Here is a 16,447-nt window from a genome sequence, read left to right on the forward strand (position 1 = left end):
AAGACCAGAGAACTCACAGATATAGAAGAACTCGTACCCAATCATGAACAACCTTGTAAAAAGTGAAATACCCTAGCCCTGCCGGCATTGCTCAGTGATTGAGCGTAGAACTATAAGCCAGGAGGTCATAGTTCATCTTCAGGTCAGAGCACATGCCCTGGTTGCAGGCTTGATCCCAGGTATGAGGAGTGCAGAACGCAGCCAATCATTGATTCTCTCTCATCATTGATGTTTCTATCTCTCCATCTTGCTCTCCATTCTTCTCTAAAATTGATAAAATATATTATAAAAAAGTGAAATACTCCAAATAATTTCTTTCTAGATTAGAATTTAAATCTCTATGCTAATGTGTTGTTATTTGTAGTCAAAATCTGCCAAGAGCATCTGTTCTGAAGTGTATTTTAGAAAATTATAGGGTTGCCTTGTGGCATTTTAAATTGTGACTTGTATTCTGTAGGTGTAAATTAATATTTAATGTTTGAAAAATCTGTAGTAGGAATTTGTGTGCACACATGTATAAATGTGAGAAGTGGAGCAATGGATACCGATAATCTGAGAACAAGAGACAGTCAACAAACATAGATTGATGAAATTTAGAAATTTTTTTCTCAACATTTTGAATTTTTGCTATTTGAAAAAAAAAATTAAGTTGATATGAAACTACAGATTTGTTTCAAATTATTTAATTTACTTAGGAAAATACTTATATGTTCATGGTGTTTCAATGATAAATCATAAACCCCTGAAATCTGTCAATGGCTAAAGTATAATATAAATGGCTTTACACTGTGATTTTTTCTCTATAAAAAAGTCATTGAGTCTGGAGAATAGTGCGAAAGAGATAAATCATCACCAAAGCAGAATAGACAGAATTTATATCTCGGAAGGAAAATTGACATCCTTGACATCCGGACTTACCTTGAACAAAATCTTAAAGATATCTTAATGGGAGTATGAATATTTATGAAGACATGATTTAGGAAGTATTAGCAAAAACGAACTTTAGCTGGATTTCAAATGCTTGATTAAAAAAAAAAAGATATAATTTTCTATTGTGTTGTTGATTTCAGGGAGTTTATAAAATAAAAGAGGAAAGGGAGGAAGGCAGAACTCTGCCTTCACAAAGAACACACCAGGAAACCTAAGACCAAATCAGTTTCCTAATGTCGTTTTTCAAATAATGTTAGTAACTGTGGAGGCATAGAGCCTGTGTGTGTGTGTGTGTGTGTGTGTGTGTGTGTGTGCACTTAGATACCCAGTAACATGCTAGCAGTTGTGTATTTTTTTTAAGAAAGATTTGTGGAAGTCATAATTTTTAATGCATTTTAATAAAACAAAACACATGAAAGCAAAAGAAAAGATTGAGATTACATAAATTAGACAGTAAGAAAGTTATCCAAAATTTTAACCAGGGAAAAATGGAAACTAAAAAATGCTTTTATTGCTGTGCTTTATAATTTAAACTTACTATGAGGTTTTAGTTAAAGATACTTTGCTTAATCTAAAGGCTTTAATCTGATGCCTTTAGAGAGAAAACAACCTTAGAAAGTGGAAAATAAGGCTGATAAAAATAGTTTTTTCTTGTAGAGTCAGCAAAATACTGAGGAGTCAACCTTATATCTTGTCACCTGATTTTGTATGTGAAATCATAGCAGCATTTTTCAATTAACACATAAATAATTCTCGAGGAGCATTCTATCATTGTCATTTTTGAGAAGATATATTTACATTTATAAAACAGAGATTGTTAGATATATTGAATATTTCGAATCTTTTGTCTTTTATTTTTTGAAAGGCTATTTATGAATATTTGTTTGCTTAGTTTGACCTTTATATAATGCAATGCATAAACATGAAAATTACCTATTGTAAATATACTGGCTTTTAGAAGTACCTTGATATGCCTTGTGGAAATTTCAGGGACTGAAAGGCATAATTTCACAACCATTGATATGGATCTTTGTTTCTTCAATGCAGCTTTGCTCTGTTATTTTTCAAATGTATGATGTGCCGTTTATAAGATGAAACTGGTAATTACATGATGCCACCTTTGATCTCAAATTACTTTTCATTATTCTGGCTTCCCACATTGTTGTACAATCTGTACAAATACACATAATGGTGATATTTCAAATATTTTCCTGCTTTTACTGAAATCTACCCAGTGATGGAAAATATTTCTATAATATTTCTGAATGAAACACATATGCCTATATTTTTGGCATCCTATCTCCAAGACTGCCTACATTTTAACAGAGGTATTTTTTATTAGTGATCTTTGACTTTATGCCATCCCAACTGGCTTGAGACTAAACATAATTTCAGTTTTTTAAAATTCTATATTTATAAACATTCAGTGTTGAAGTTGTTTGTTTATTTCTTTAGTCCTCACCTGAGGATATTTTTCCATTGATTTTTAGAGAGAAAGGGAAAAACTGAGAGAAATATTGATGTGAAAGGAACACATGAATTGGTTGCCTCCTGCATGAGCCCCAACCAGCAACTGGGTCGGGTAAAAGCCTGCAACCAACATACATGCCCTTGACCAGACTCAAACCTGGGACCCTTTGGTGCACTGGCCAATGATCTATCCACTGAGCCAAACTAACTAGGGCTTAAATTCATTGTTTTTAATGTAAATGATTCTAATGTATGTAATTTCAAATATAACATTATAAATAACAATTTATCTTTTTATATTCATTTGTGTTCATTATTACAGAAAGAAATATATATTTATAGTGTAATAATTATTATATGTCAATCTGAAATATGCCAGGGCCCCAAAGTAGTTTTATCTTTAAGTAATTATTTTATTTTATTTTATTTTTATTTTATTTTATTTATTTATTTTTTCCATCATTTATGTTCTCTCTGCCCTCTTCCACCCCACAACCAACACAATGTTGTCCATGTCCATGAATTCTCTCTCTCTTTTTTTTCTTTTTTGCTCAATATGTTCACTATCCCACCCAAACCATCTGCCTTTTTTCCATCTATGAGTCTGTCTCTGTTTTTGCTTGGTAGTTCAATTTGTTGATTAAATTCACATAGTGAAATCATATAGAACTTGACTTTCTCTGACTGGCTTATTTCACTCAGCATAATGTTCTCCAGGTCCATCCATGCTGTTGCAAAGAGTAAATGTTTTTCCTTTTTACAGCAGAGTAGTATTCCATTGCGTCAAACTAGTTTCTTCATTTATAAGTTTTTATGTTTTCCCATGTTTTCATATTACTTACTGCTTCTGAGAAACTTAAGTGGCAAAGGAAGTAGAGTTTGCTATTATAAAAGTAAATATATTTTGTTCTTAGTGTGTTTATTTACCTTGCTTGTGATTTTAGACAATCACTTTAATTTTTATAATTTTTAAAAATATCTTTAATCAGAAACACAGGGGTGAACTGTATCTTCTCTTATAATTTAGAGATTACAAACAGAAACAAATTTTACTGACAAAAGTATCCTGAATACATTGAAACATTAACTACTATATTAATTTTTCAGAGAGCCATATTTCTTCCTCTATATTAACTGAACTTAAAAGTAAGCCAATTTTTTTTTCACATACACTTAACAAAGATTATTTTCTTTATTTTCATAAAATTTCTGCTTGAGAGTGATGTGGAAGGACTAACTTCATAAAATTAGGAAAAGGACATAAAGAATGAACTCATCCCTTTGTAATAATTCTAGAGCCTATTTAAAGTGCTCATAGCAGGCATATGTGAGCTTAACCTATTTTATATAGAATATATTAAATTATAATTGATGGCTTGCTGTGCATGTTGCTCCAAAATTCTTTTTCTAGGGAATCTCAGACAATAAGAGATATTAAGTGGACCTACTGTATTTAAGATATCCAATAGTCACATTATGCAATAATTTAAAAATTAATAGAAAAAATGTCTATTTTAGTATTAGAACAAAATTACTGAAAACAGGGGGATTTGGTCCACAAATATCATACTTTATTAATGTGTCTTTATATTGAATTTCTAAGTCAATTAAAATCCAACTCAATATTGAAAATTTTATGATTCATCTTTGAATTTATTGAAGTATTTAAAATTGCTCAAATCTCCCTATTATTGCTAATTCTAAAAGGATTTGAATAGTTCATTAGTGAACAATTGCCAAATTCATATGCACTGCACTATTTTGGAAGGTGTTATTTCTAATGTGTTTTTTCTTTGTCTTTTAGGATATGGAAATAAAAATAACATTTAAGAAATAAGATAAAAAATAAGTTAGCTTCTCACATTGTCATTCCTGAATGAGTAGTTATTGTTCTTGATAGAATCTATGATGGGCACCTAGTAATCTGTGTCCTCATTTATGCATTACAATTACTACTGCAATCCCACAATCAAGAAAATTATGTTTCAACAATTTTTAGTAAACAATAATAGATCAGTTCCATTTTTTTTTTATGACTTATATCTGTAAGGAACTCAGAATCCCAGTATTTGTGTATACAAATGAGAACCATATGAATGAGAGTCTTAAGGCCCTGCTAGTAAGGCAGCCTAAATATTAGGTGTCCAATTTTACTGCATTTCACTGACATTCTTATTAAAGAATGTGCTCCTGTAAAACAAAACAATCTATTTCCAGTATTTATTAGATATATTAATAAGCTAATGTCTATATACTTCTTTATTTTATGAGGCTTAGTTAGCTGAGTTTTAATTAAAACTACCTTGGTTCAGTTGGAGAGAATCCTGAAGTGAAAAAGTTAAACTATTTCCCAAGAAGTTGTAACTTATTATTTTCAAGATTCCAGCAATACATTCTTACATACAACATTGTGCAGTGGTTGGAGTCATTATGTCAGAACAAGCGAGGGTACATAGACGGAGAAATGTGTTTTTTAAAGGAGGCTAAGATTACAAGCAGCTTTTATTTTCCATAAACAAAATATATATAATCTAATGTTTACTGCAATTTGTTGCCTTTTAAATATTTTTTGTATTAAAGTATAAGGAAACTATTCCTTAATAAATTTGGAAAACAGAGGAACAATACATAACTGAGTGGTCATTTCTGATCTTGAACTACTTATGTTCACTCTTTTAAAAACATCAAAATGCAAAACCCTTCCTCCCACCCTTCCACCCCTCCCCACCTTATTTAGAATTAAGGTGAAAGAGTGTATATCCAGTTTTTATTTTTGTAGGCTAGGAATGAGAACATATAATTCTGTGGCAGCTGTAATTGAGTAAGAATCTACACTCTTTTCAGGCTATTCCATTTACTCATCTCTCCCCATTGGCACAAGGCTGACATTTAGTAAATCACTGATTCTGTGTATCACTTTGTGCTCTGGTCCACTTGGCATTTATGCTTCAAATGTATTATCAAATCCTTAATTTGCATCTAACAACCAATTTACTCATTAGCATATCCATCTCTACATAAATATTATTATTTACTATTTCATGTGTAGTGGACATTTCAAATATCCAAATTTAGGATGTTATGGCTGAGATTTTATGATCTTAAAATCTATGATCTTTAGATTTTAAGGTCAGCATTAATATCATCAAGGATAAGTTATTCTAATTCTTATGATGGTGTGAGAGGGAAGTAGGTTGATTTCTATATTACCTATAAAGGCATTGCTGTATTTATATATTACGTATCTCTTTAGGATTTCTTAGTAAATATTAATGAATATTAGTTATACCTACCTTTTATATAATTTCTCATGCTCATCTCTACTACTAAAAATATAACAGCATTGTTTTCTAGAAGAAAAAGCATAAATGACTAGAAGATGATTTCTCTAATTACAACACTACAGATATTTTTAGTACAATGATTTGAAGCTTATTAAAATTGTGATAGGAAGCAAAATGAAGATACTGTTTATTTTCTGTCAAAAAAAATGGTTCTAGAATGTAGCTGGTGTGATTGATGCACAGAATGGCATGTTTATTGACTGTCTGTCTGATGGTTTAAAATTATGCACTTGGATCAGGTACAGAAGATGACACTGAATGAGCAGTCTTCCTGAGATGCCTTGTTAGTGAGGCTGATCCACTCCATGAGTGCCAGCCTTTGCCAGCTGCACTATCACTTGTTGATCTTGCTGTAACTTGTTCAAATGATACTTTGGGGGAAAGTTCCAGAACTTAATTTATATGTTAATGTGACATGCAACAGGATATATTATAGAGCTCCAGAGATGCCTATAGTAAAAAACAGAAACAAAACAAAACAAACAAAAAACAGAAACAAACAAAAAAAACCCTCTATTGCCCTTCTGAATCTCACCCCAGGTATTAAAATGTCAACTTCTTCTTATCAAGGTATTCCCAAATCACTTTTTTGATGAGATCCAAAGTTTTATTTCCATTTTTATATGAGGACTGTGCATGTGATTTAAGTATTTATAAGGTATTTAATGATAAAAACTATTTGAGGAAACAAGTTTGAAAGCTTAATTTTTTTGAAGGTGAAGTTGAAGATGAAATGGTTGTTTTCTTTTTTATTAAATTTATCGGGGTGCCCTTGGTTAATAAGATTATGTAGGATTCAAGTGTACAAATCTTTGATTCATCTGTATATTACAACCCAAAGTCAAATCTTCTGTCACCATATACTTGATCTCCTTTACCCTCTCGTACCCCAAACCCTCTTCCTTCTAGTAATCACCATACTGTTGACTATGCCTATGGGTTTTTGCTTGTTTTTCTTATATGTTCATTTGTTGCTTTCAGTTTTATATCCCACCTAGGAGTGATATGATTCTTAACTTTTTCTTTTGTTTAGCATGTTAGTCTCAAGATCCGTCCATGTTGTCTCAAATGGCAGTATTTCATCTGTTATTATGGCTGAATAGTATTCCATTAATTTCAGGAAAAGAAATGAAAAAAATATTTTGAAATTGCAACAAAAATAATAAAATACTTAGGAATAAACTTAACAAAGGATATGAAGGACCCATATACTGAAAACTACAAAGCATTAATAGACAAGATTGAAATAGACACAATAAAATGAAACTATATTCCATTTTTATGGATTGAAAAAGAAATCAACATCATTAAAATGTCCATTTCACTACAAAAAATATAACAATTTAATACAGTCACATCAAACCTTCAAAAACCCAGTGACACTTTTTTTTTAAAAAAGAAATAGAACAAAAAATAATAGGATATTTCTTTTCTAATGTAAACTGCAGGAACTTGTATACTTTTTAAGACTCTTTAGAATTACCTTTAGAAAAAATTTTGTCAATGTTATTTAAATAAATAAATCTTAGGATGATTTCACACCATTGTATTTAAAGCATTGGTAAAAATAAAGGTATCATTAACTTCACTGTAGAGGCATATACATAAAGATTGAAAAAATATCATCTATGAAACTATGAACAATATTTTAGAATAATTGAAATGTCAACTTGAGTAGATCAATTTGCAAAATATAATTACAATATCATTTTATTTGTTTCTTCTTTTCATTTCACTGTGGTGACATATTTCAAGATGTCTAAAGTGTTCTTGAATGACAAATGTACCTAAATGTTATGAATAAAACTTGAAAAGCCACTAGATCCAGATTGTGTATTATTCCTCACCCAAGAACACTATATATGTTAAATATATTAGTTTAAACAAATTTAAATATAACTAGCTGTACTTCACTAATAAATTGGCAGTTCTTTAAGATGATAAAATAAAGATAATTTCTTTTCAAAAATTGCACAAAGTTGTGGTACATTATCTATTTTATTTGCTAAGAAATAATGTAGAATAAAATAGGTTTTATACTAAAATATACTTATTAAACATCCTTGAATGTGTATCATGAACCAGTCCTCATTAGTGCATGCCAACTGTAAACTGGACATTTCATTTAGTAATTTTCAACCAACATAATGAAAATATTTTGTCAATCTATCACTTTGGCTATATTTTCCTTATACAAAAATAAATGGAAATTTTTTAGTTAATAAACTCGATTTTGTTATGAAAGATTGTAAATAGTAAATTCATAGCCTTGGAGCATCACTAAAATAATCTATCAATAAATATTTTCATTTTTGGCAGTTATTTTAATATTATATGGTTAATTATGTAACATATCAAATCTATTGAGTATGAATGCCAATGAATATATATATATCTATGAAATAAATCTATGATAAATAAGACCATAAGTTTCAAAAGAATTCAACCAGAGGTACTACATGGTATTAATTTACTTGATGGGAATAGATGGATTGATAGGAGAGAACCGAGAAGTTCATGTAGAGGACCTACTGGCATAAATGAAGAAAGGAACAAAAAAAACAAACAAAAAAAATAAAAAAGTAGTTAGGGATTTCAGTCCATCAGAATGCTTAAAAACTAAGGAACAGTCATTATGTTTAGATGTGAATATGTCATTAGTGAAACTTTGAAGGACAGATTGTTGTAGGTACTAGAAGCAGGTCAAAAGAACTCAAACTGGGGAGTGGATGAGAAAAAACAAACAGGAGAAATTGATTTGGAGAGTGAGGCTGAGAGGGCAGATTGTGGTCAATTTGATGGTGATCTGAGGGGACATGAGTGGAAAAGAGCTTGTGCAGCAACTGATGATTCCGTAAGAAGAGAAAATTTAAATGATAGAGTAAGGAGATGAGGAGGGAGACTAATGAATCAGACACATTTTGAACTGTTCATCCTGATAAAAAGTAGTCAGTGACTTCTGGAGCTGGCAAAAAAATAAATAAATAACAGAGAAAGTGGAATAGAAGCATGCTTGCTGTTGGATGTATGTTGAAGAGAAGTTAAAATGAGACGGATAGATTAGACTTTCAGTAAAATATGACAAGGAGTGAGAGAGGGCTATTGGCTAGAGTAATGTGACCAAAAAAAAGAGTATTGGTGTTATTTCACACTACTAGTGTGAAAATCAGTTAGGGTTGCAATCATTTCAATTGTGTTTCACGTTCCCAGCTTGATGTGATTCACCCATTGGAGATGGAGCTAACTGCAGCTTACTCTGTTCCAGGCGGTGTGGTTACAGCAAGGCAAAACAAGACCCAGAAGAGGAAAAGATGCATTTTCATAATGGGCACAGTAAGCAAATTGTAAAAACTCAAAAGTGCACAGTGTCAGGGACAGATTATTATTATGGTGTGTGTGTTTTTTTCACACAAGATTTCTATTAACTGACCGAAACATTTATTGATTTAAAAATGTGTTTTGTTACATTTCTGTAAAGCATATAAGGGTGGGGCACTGCGGCTGATTCTAAGCAACAGAGAGATTGTGTGCTCAGTTCTTTAAAACATACTTTGATTTATAATCATTAAAATAAAAACTTTTTTTGCTTAATATAAAGCCTTTATTTTTCAAACCAAATATCTAAGTTAATAATAAACGCTAGCAATATATTCAGTAGACATCTGTTGTTAAGTCACACCACCAGATGACAGGGATGAAATTTCTCAGTATTTTTTTTTTTTGCAGCATTATAATAGGACCTTCCCTGAGCAGATCCTGTGGCAGCAACCTTGGTTCCAATGACTTGAATAGTCCTGTATTTTTAAGAAATGCAAAAAATAAAGTTTTAACAATGAGCTTTAAAAATTAGTAAATAGTTTCTAATTAATGGCATTTTAGTATGTTCTTTTTGTCATTAACATTGCAGCATGAGCTGTTTCATCAAGTAAATGACAAAAAGTGTTTCTTTTATTTTTGTCGCTATTTTGTGCCCACAAAAGCTAGTCATTAAAGCCATAAGTCATGTTGTAAAACATTGAGTTCATTTCCATAATATCGAGATTAATCTTATTTATCCTAAAAAACAACAACACTGTGAGGCAGATGTTGGTAGCTTTTAAATATGATGAAACTGAGGCTCTTGGAACATAACAGTACGTGGAGTAACAGGTAGAGTGGGAAGTAGAATGTCTTTTTCTTTCGACTGTTCTATAAGTCATATTGACAAAACACCTGAAAATGTATTTTAAATTATTTTTTGTAAAACCAAAAATTAGTCATCTCTGATGATAATTTAAGTGGGATTCAGACTAACAAACGAACAAGTAAATCAATAAAATTTTATTGTCCCTTTAGTAAACAAAACTATCTTTATTTGTCTCAGAGACTAACTCTGTAAAACATTGGTGTTGAATGATGCTTTTACTCATATATATCACCATGTGTACATTTCCGGTACCTGCCAGCTATTCAGATTTCAAAATTATAAAAATGACATAGCTGAACAAATGATTCCTATAATTCAGGAGAGGCTCTGTTCTTATAGCTTAATACACTTATAGGGATTAGGGATTTAAGCCACATCATTTCACTCATCCAGCATAAGCACTTGTATTTTAACGCCCATTTATTTTCACAGTTAAACTGCCAGGAGTAAGAACTTACATCGATCCACATACCTATGAGGATCCCAATCAAGCTGTCCATGAATTTGCCAAAGAGATAGAAGCTTCATGCATCACCATTGAAAGAGTCATTGGAGCAGGTATCACAGTGTGCTTAAATCAGACTTTTTAACTTGTGTTTAATGATAAGATTTAATGTAAGTGTAATATGTCATTATTGTGATCTAATACCGAATTTTTGTGTGTTTTTTAATTTTAAATATGTTTTTATTGACTTTAGAAAGAGAGGAAGAGAGAAGTAGAGAGAGATAGGAACATGGATGAGAGAGAAACATCAACATAGATTGGCTGCCTCTTTCATGCCCCCTGCTGGGCATGTGCGCTGACTGGGAATGGAACCAATGACCTTTTGTGCATGAGTGGATACTCAACCACTGACCGACACTGGCCAGGCTAACACAAAATGTTTCTGATCTTTTGTGACTGACTCACTCTCAAAGTGGTATATAGTTAATCATATTTTAATGCTACCTTCTGTGTAGCTCACATTTCAATCAGCAAGTGTCCAGCTTATGAAATAAAAAAATAAATAAGCCAGCAATATATTCAAACGTAGTGCTTCACCATCTACTGTTTGTTTTTATACATATACATATATAAGTTGTAATTCTGGAAATATTTACATAATTTAAGCACCCGGTTATTCTATTTATGAACATTTCTTCCTTACAATTGTTTTCCTAAAAAAAGATTTGTCCTGCCATAATCTTTTCTCCCTTTCTCTTCTCATTAATGACACTACTAGAATAGAAGAAGGGGGGGCGGGGGGGAGGAAAAAGGAAAGTATTTAAGTCAATTCCATTTAATTTTGTTGCATCATTTCCATTAAGTTTTTTGTTGGTGAGATGGATGAAACCAATAACACCGGTAGTGTTTTATGATTACTTATAGATTATTGTTTCCAGTGCACCATTTATCTCTATTAACAATGGTAACAAAGTTTGGACTCCCCTGTTAACTCTGTTTCATCTATACCTTGATATTCTGAGTGCTTTTTTTTATTACTAGCGACCGGGTGCACAAAGTTCGTGCATGGATAGGGTCCTTACACCTGGCCAGCAATAAGGCCCAATATGTGGGGTAACTGGCAGGGTGATCAGGGGACCCTTCTGGCACCCACCTTGGTTGACCTGGGGCCTGGAGGCTGGGGACAGTGCCTGCATTGAGCATCTGCCCCCTGCTGGTCAGTGAGCATCATAGCAACTGGTCGTTCCACTGGTCAATCTGCTGTTCAGTTGATTTAAATAATAGGCTTTTATTATATAGGGTTAGATTAAGGATTTCAAATGACTTTGTATACTTTTTTCTATTTTTGTCATAAGGTGAATTTGGTGAAGTTTGTAGTGGACGTTTGAAACTTCCAGGAAAAAGAGAATTACCTGTGGCAATCAAAACCCTTAAAGTAGGCTATACTGAAAAGCAACGTAGAGATTTCCTGGGTGAAGCAAGTATCATGGGGCAGTTTGATCATCCTAACATCATCCACTTAGAAGGTGTAGTGACCAAAAGTAAGTACAACCGCAAATTACTAATGCATGTGTGTATGTATCATGAATATCTGGGTTTCTTCTATTAGCTTATTAATTTCAAGGTTGAGCCATAGTAATGTTATTAATAATTTATCTAATATAAGTAAGAATTGTCCTGTATGTAGATTCTGATCAAAGCTGATCTTCAACAAACTTAAATTTCTATTTATGTTTTTAATACATATGTATTAACTCACTTACTATTAATTCAGCACCAGAGAAAATGTATCCAGATAAAAGAAGCAGTAAAGGTACTTTTTATTTTCTCCTGGCTCTTTCACTTTTTATTCTAATGAAATATTAACTTCAGATTTTTTATTGAGGCATTGACGTTTAACATTTAATAGAATTACTATAACCATAGGTGCCCTGCTTTTTTCAGAACCTTTTAAGTAGGTTTTACAGCCAGATGTGTTTTTTTATTCAAACTTTTTTCCCATTGAGGTATTTTAATAGTTCTAGGGAAAGCAACAGTCTCAGAAGATGGTGAAAGTTCCTTAAGACTAATTATTTTGTTAAAGTAAAGCAGATTTATACTAAAGAATATTTAGAAATTTCACATCTCTTTTAAATTTGTATGAGTGTCTTGTAAATGTAGTCTTGTGGTGAACTTCCCAATATAAAGATTTCAAATAACTTTTTAGTCAGCCAACAAAGTATTTAAATGGCACATAACTAAGGCTTTATGTTCTTTTAACCTATTTTTTTCTTTGCCAATTGTATTTATTCTCATTGCATTATCATTCATGACCTATGTTTCACTTACTAAATCATCTAAAAATGTGGCAAAGAACATTATTTAGTCTTTCTTTCAAGTATTTGTTCAATTTCCAGTTTCTATTAATCAAGTTTTAAATTATATGTAATAATTTAAACAATAAAAAATTACATATGTCAGATATGCACACAAGCAATGTGTATTTAATAAATGTTCTCAACCAACACATTTTAATTAATAAGATATCCATTTACTCCATGTAACTTTTAAAAATGGAAAAACAAAACAACAAAAATTTTTATATAACAAGTTAATAACCAAATCATAATTCAGTCATGATGGTCCACAGATAAGACTGCAAAATCCTTCTTCAAGTTTGAGCAAAAGACCACAGCAGAAGTATCATGGTGATAATTGGTTGAACTTTAAAAAAAATGTTTTTAATTTTATTACTATTTTTTTAATTATTTAAATCTTATTGGGTGACATTTGTCAACATAAACATGTAGGTTTCATGTGTGAATTACTAATTTTTTTTTTTTTTTTTTTTAATATATTTTATTGATTTTTTTTTTACCCCCTCCCTCCCTCCCACACATCCCCTCCCTCCCCAGAGTTTTGTGTCCATTGGTTGCACTTATATGCATGTATACAAGTCCTTCGGTTGATCTATTATCTCCCCCAGATCTTCCTCCCGTCCCCACTGTAACTTGACAGTCTACTTGTTGATATACTGTCTCTATATCTATCTTATGGTTCACCAGTTTATAATGTTCTTTATTATCCACAAATGAGTGAGGTCATGTGGTGTTTCTCTTTCATTGATTGGCTTATTTCACTCAGCATGATGTTCTCCAATTCCATCCAGGATGCTGCAAATGATGAGAAATCCTTCTTTTTTATGGCAGCATAGTATTCCATTGTGTAGATGTACCATAGTTTTTGGATCCAATCATCTGCTGACGGACACTTAGGCTGTTTCCAAATTCTGGCTATTGTAGATTGTGCTGCTATGAACATAGGGGTGCATATATCCTTTCTGATTGGTGTTTCAAGTTTCTTGGGATATATTCCTAGAAGTGGGATTACTGGGTCAAATGGGAGTTCCATTTTCAGTTTTTTGAGGAAACTCCACACTGTTCTCCACAGTGGTTGCACCAGTCTACATTCCCACCAGCAGTGCGCGAGGGTTCCTTTTTCTCCGCAACCTCGCCAACACTTGTCGTTTGTTGATTTGTTGATGTTGGCCATTCTGACAGGTGTGAGATGGTACCGCATTGTTGTTTTGATTTGCATCTCTCGGATAATTAGTGACTTTGAGCATGTTTTCATGTGCTTTTTGGCCTTCCTTCTGTCTTCTTTTGAAAATATTCTATTTAGGTCCATTGCCCATTTTTTAATTGGATCATTCATCTTCCTTTTATTTAGTTGTATAAGCTGTTTGTAGATGTTGGAGATTAAACCTTTATCAGTGGTAACATTTGCAAATATGTTCTCCCACACAGTGGGCTTTCTTGTTGTTTTGTTGATGGTTTCTTTTGCTGTAAAAAAGCTTTTTATTTTGATGTAGTCCCATTTGTTTATTTTCTCTTTAGCTTCCATTGCACTAGGGGTAGTATCAGTGAAGAAGTTTTTTTGGCATACGTCTGAGATTTTGTTGCCTGTGGATGCTTCAAGTATTTTTATGGTTTCCCGTCTGATGTTTAAATCCTGTATCCATTTTGAGTTTATTTTTGTGTATGGTGTAAGTTGGTGATCTAGTTTCATTCTTTTGCATGTATCTGTCCAATTTTCCCAACACCATTTATTGAAGAGACTGTCTTGACTCCATTGTATATTAGTGCCTCCTTTGTCAAATATTAATTGAGCATATTGATTTGGGTTGATATCTGGGTTCTCGATTTGATTCCATTGATCTATATGTCTGTTTTTGTGCCAGTACCAGGCTGTTTTGAGAACAGTGGCTTTGTAATACAGTTTGAAGTCTGGTATTGAGATACCTCCTACTTTACTCTTCTTTCTCAGGATTGCTGTGGCTATTCGGGGTCTTTTATTGTTCCAAATGAACTTTTGGAGAGTTCTTTCTAGGTCAGTGAAATATGCCGTTGGTATTTTAATGGGGAGTGCATTGAACTTATAGATTGCTTTAGGAAGTATGGACATTTTGATGATGTTGATTCTACCAATCCATGAACATGGTATGTTCTTCCATCTGTTTACATCTTCCTCTATTTCTTTTTTCAGTGTCGTGTAGTTTTCCGCAAATAGGTCCTTTACTTCCTTAGTTAAGTTTATTCCTAGGTATCTTAATTTTTTTGGTGCGATCGTAAATGGAATTGCTTTTTTAGTCTCTGTTTCTATAAACTCACTGTTGGTGTATAGAAATGCCATAGATTTCTTGGTGTTAATTTTGTATCCTGCTACATTGCCAAATTCATTTATTAAGCCAATTAGTTTTTTAATGGAGTCTTTTGGGTTTTTTATATACAATATCATGTCGTCTGCAAATAAGGATAACTTTACTTCTTCTTTTCCAATTTGGATGCCTTTTATTTCCTCCTCTTGTCTAATTGCAGTGGCTAGTACTTCCAGTACTATGTCAAAGAGGAGTGGCGATAGTGGGCATCCCTGTCTTGTTCCTGTTCTTAGAGGGAATGGTTTTAGTTTTTGCCCATTGAGTATGATGTTTGCTGTGGGTTTATCATATATAGCTTTTATTACGTTGAGGTATGATCCTTGTACTCCCACCTTGTTAAGAGTTTTTATCAGGAAAGGGTGTTGGATTTTATCAAATGCTTTTTCTGCATCAATTGATATGACTATATGATTTTTATCTTTCAACTTGTTTATGTGATGTATCACGTTTATTGATTTGCGGATATTGTACCAACCTTGCATTCCTGGTATAAATCCTACTTGGTCATGGTGTATGATCTTTGTGATGCTCTGCTGGAGCCGATTTGCTAGAATTTTGTTGAGGATTTTGGCATCTATGTTCATGAGGGATATTGGCCTGTAATTCTCTTTCATTGAGTTGTCTTTATCGGGTTTTGGTATTAGGGTGATGCTGGCTTCATAGAAGGAGTTTGGAAGTGTTCCTTCCTCTTGAATTTTTTGGAATAGTCTGAGGAGGATAGGTTTTAGTTCTTCCTTGAATGTTTGGTAAAACTCTCCTGTGAAGCCATCTGGCCCTGGGCTTTTGTTTGCTGGAAGCTTTTTGATGACTGTTTCAATTTCTTCCCAAGTCACTGGTCTACTGAGATTTTTAGATTCTTCCTGATTGAGTTTTGGAAGTTTGTATTTTTCTAGGAATATGTCCATTTCCTCCAGGTTGTTCAGTTTGTTGGAATAGAGTTGTTCGTAGTATTTTGTAACAATCCGTTGTATTTCGGTGGGGTCTGTTGTTATTTCACCTCTTTCATTTCTGATTTTGTTTATTTGGGTCCTCTCTCTTTGTTTCTTGGTTAGCCTGGCTAGAGGTCCATCTATCTTGTTTATTCTTTCAAAGAACCAGCTCTTGGTTTTGTTGATCTTATGTATTGTTTTTTTGGTCTCTATGTCGTTTATCTCTGCTCTGATTTTTGTTATTTCCTTCCTTCTGCTTACACTGGGTTTTTCTTGTTGCTCCTTTTCTAACTCTTTGAGTTGTAGAGTTAGATCATCTGTTACTATTTTTTCTAGTTTTTTGCAATAGGCTTGTAAGGATATGAACTTCCCTCTCAAAACTGCTTTTGCTGTGTCCCAAAGATTTTGGATTGTTGTGCTTTCATTGTCATTTGTTTCCAGGATGTT

General features: G+C 32.5%; 1 protein-coding gene across 12 annotated transcripts in view; it reads left to right on the forward strand.

Moving 5' to 3' along the window:
- The window catches only part of EPHA5 (EPH receptor A5), a 304,352-nt gene that overhangs the window by 237,509 nt on the left and 50,396 nt on the right, over positions 1-16,447 (forward strand). For 11 of the 12 annotated variants that reach the window (XM_084889795.1, XM_084889801.1, XM_084889800.1 and 8 more), the window contains 3 exons: positions 9,010-9,077; positions 10,363-10,488; positions 11,731-11,916. In XM_084889795.1, the coding sequence (XP_084745921.1) occupies positions 9,010-9,077; positions 10,363-10,488; positions 11,731-11,916 (380 nt within the window). Of the gene's footprint in view, positions 1-9,009; positions 9,078-9,470; positions 9,502-10,362; positions 10,489-11,730; positions 11,917-16,447 lie in introns of those variants that run through there. The other variant, XM_084889798.1, reaches the window with a different exon arrangement.

The sequence above is a fragment of the Pipistrellus hanaki genome, assembly GCF_964339955.1.
Source record: "Pipistrellus hanaki genome assembly, chromosome: 1".
Taxonomy (NCBI): Eukaryota; Metazoa; Chordata; class Mammalia; order Chiroptera; family Vespertilionidae; genus Pipistrellus; species Pipistrellus hanaki.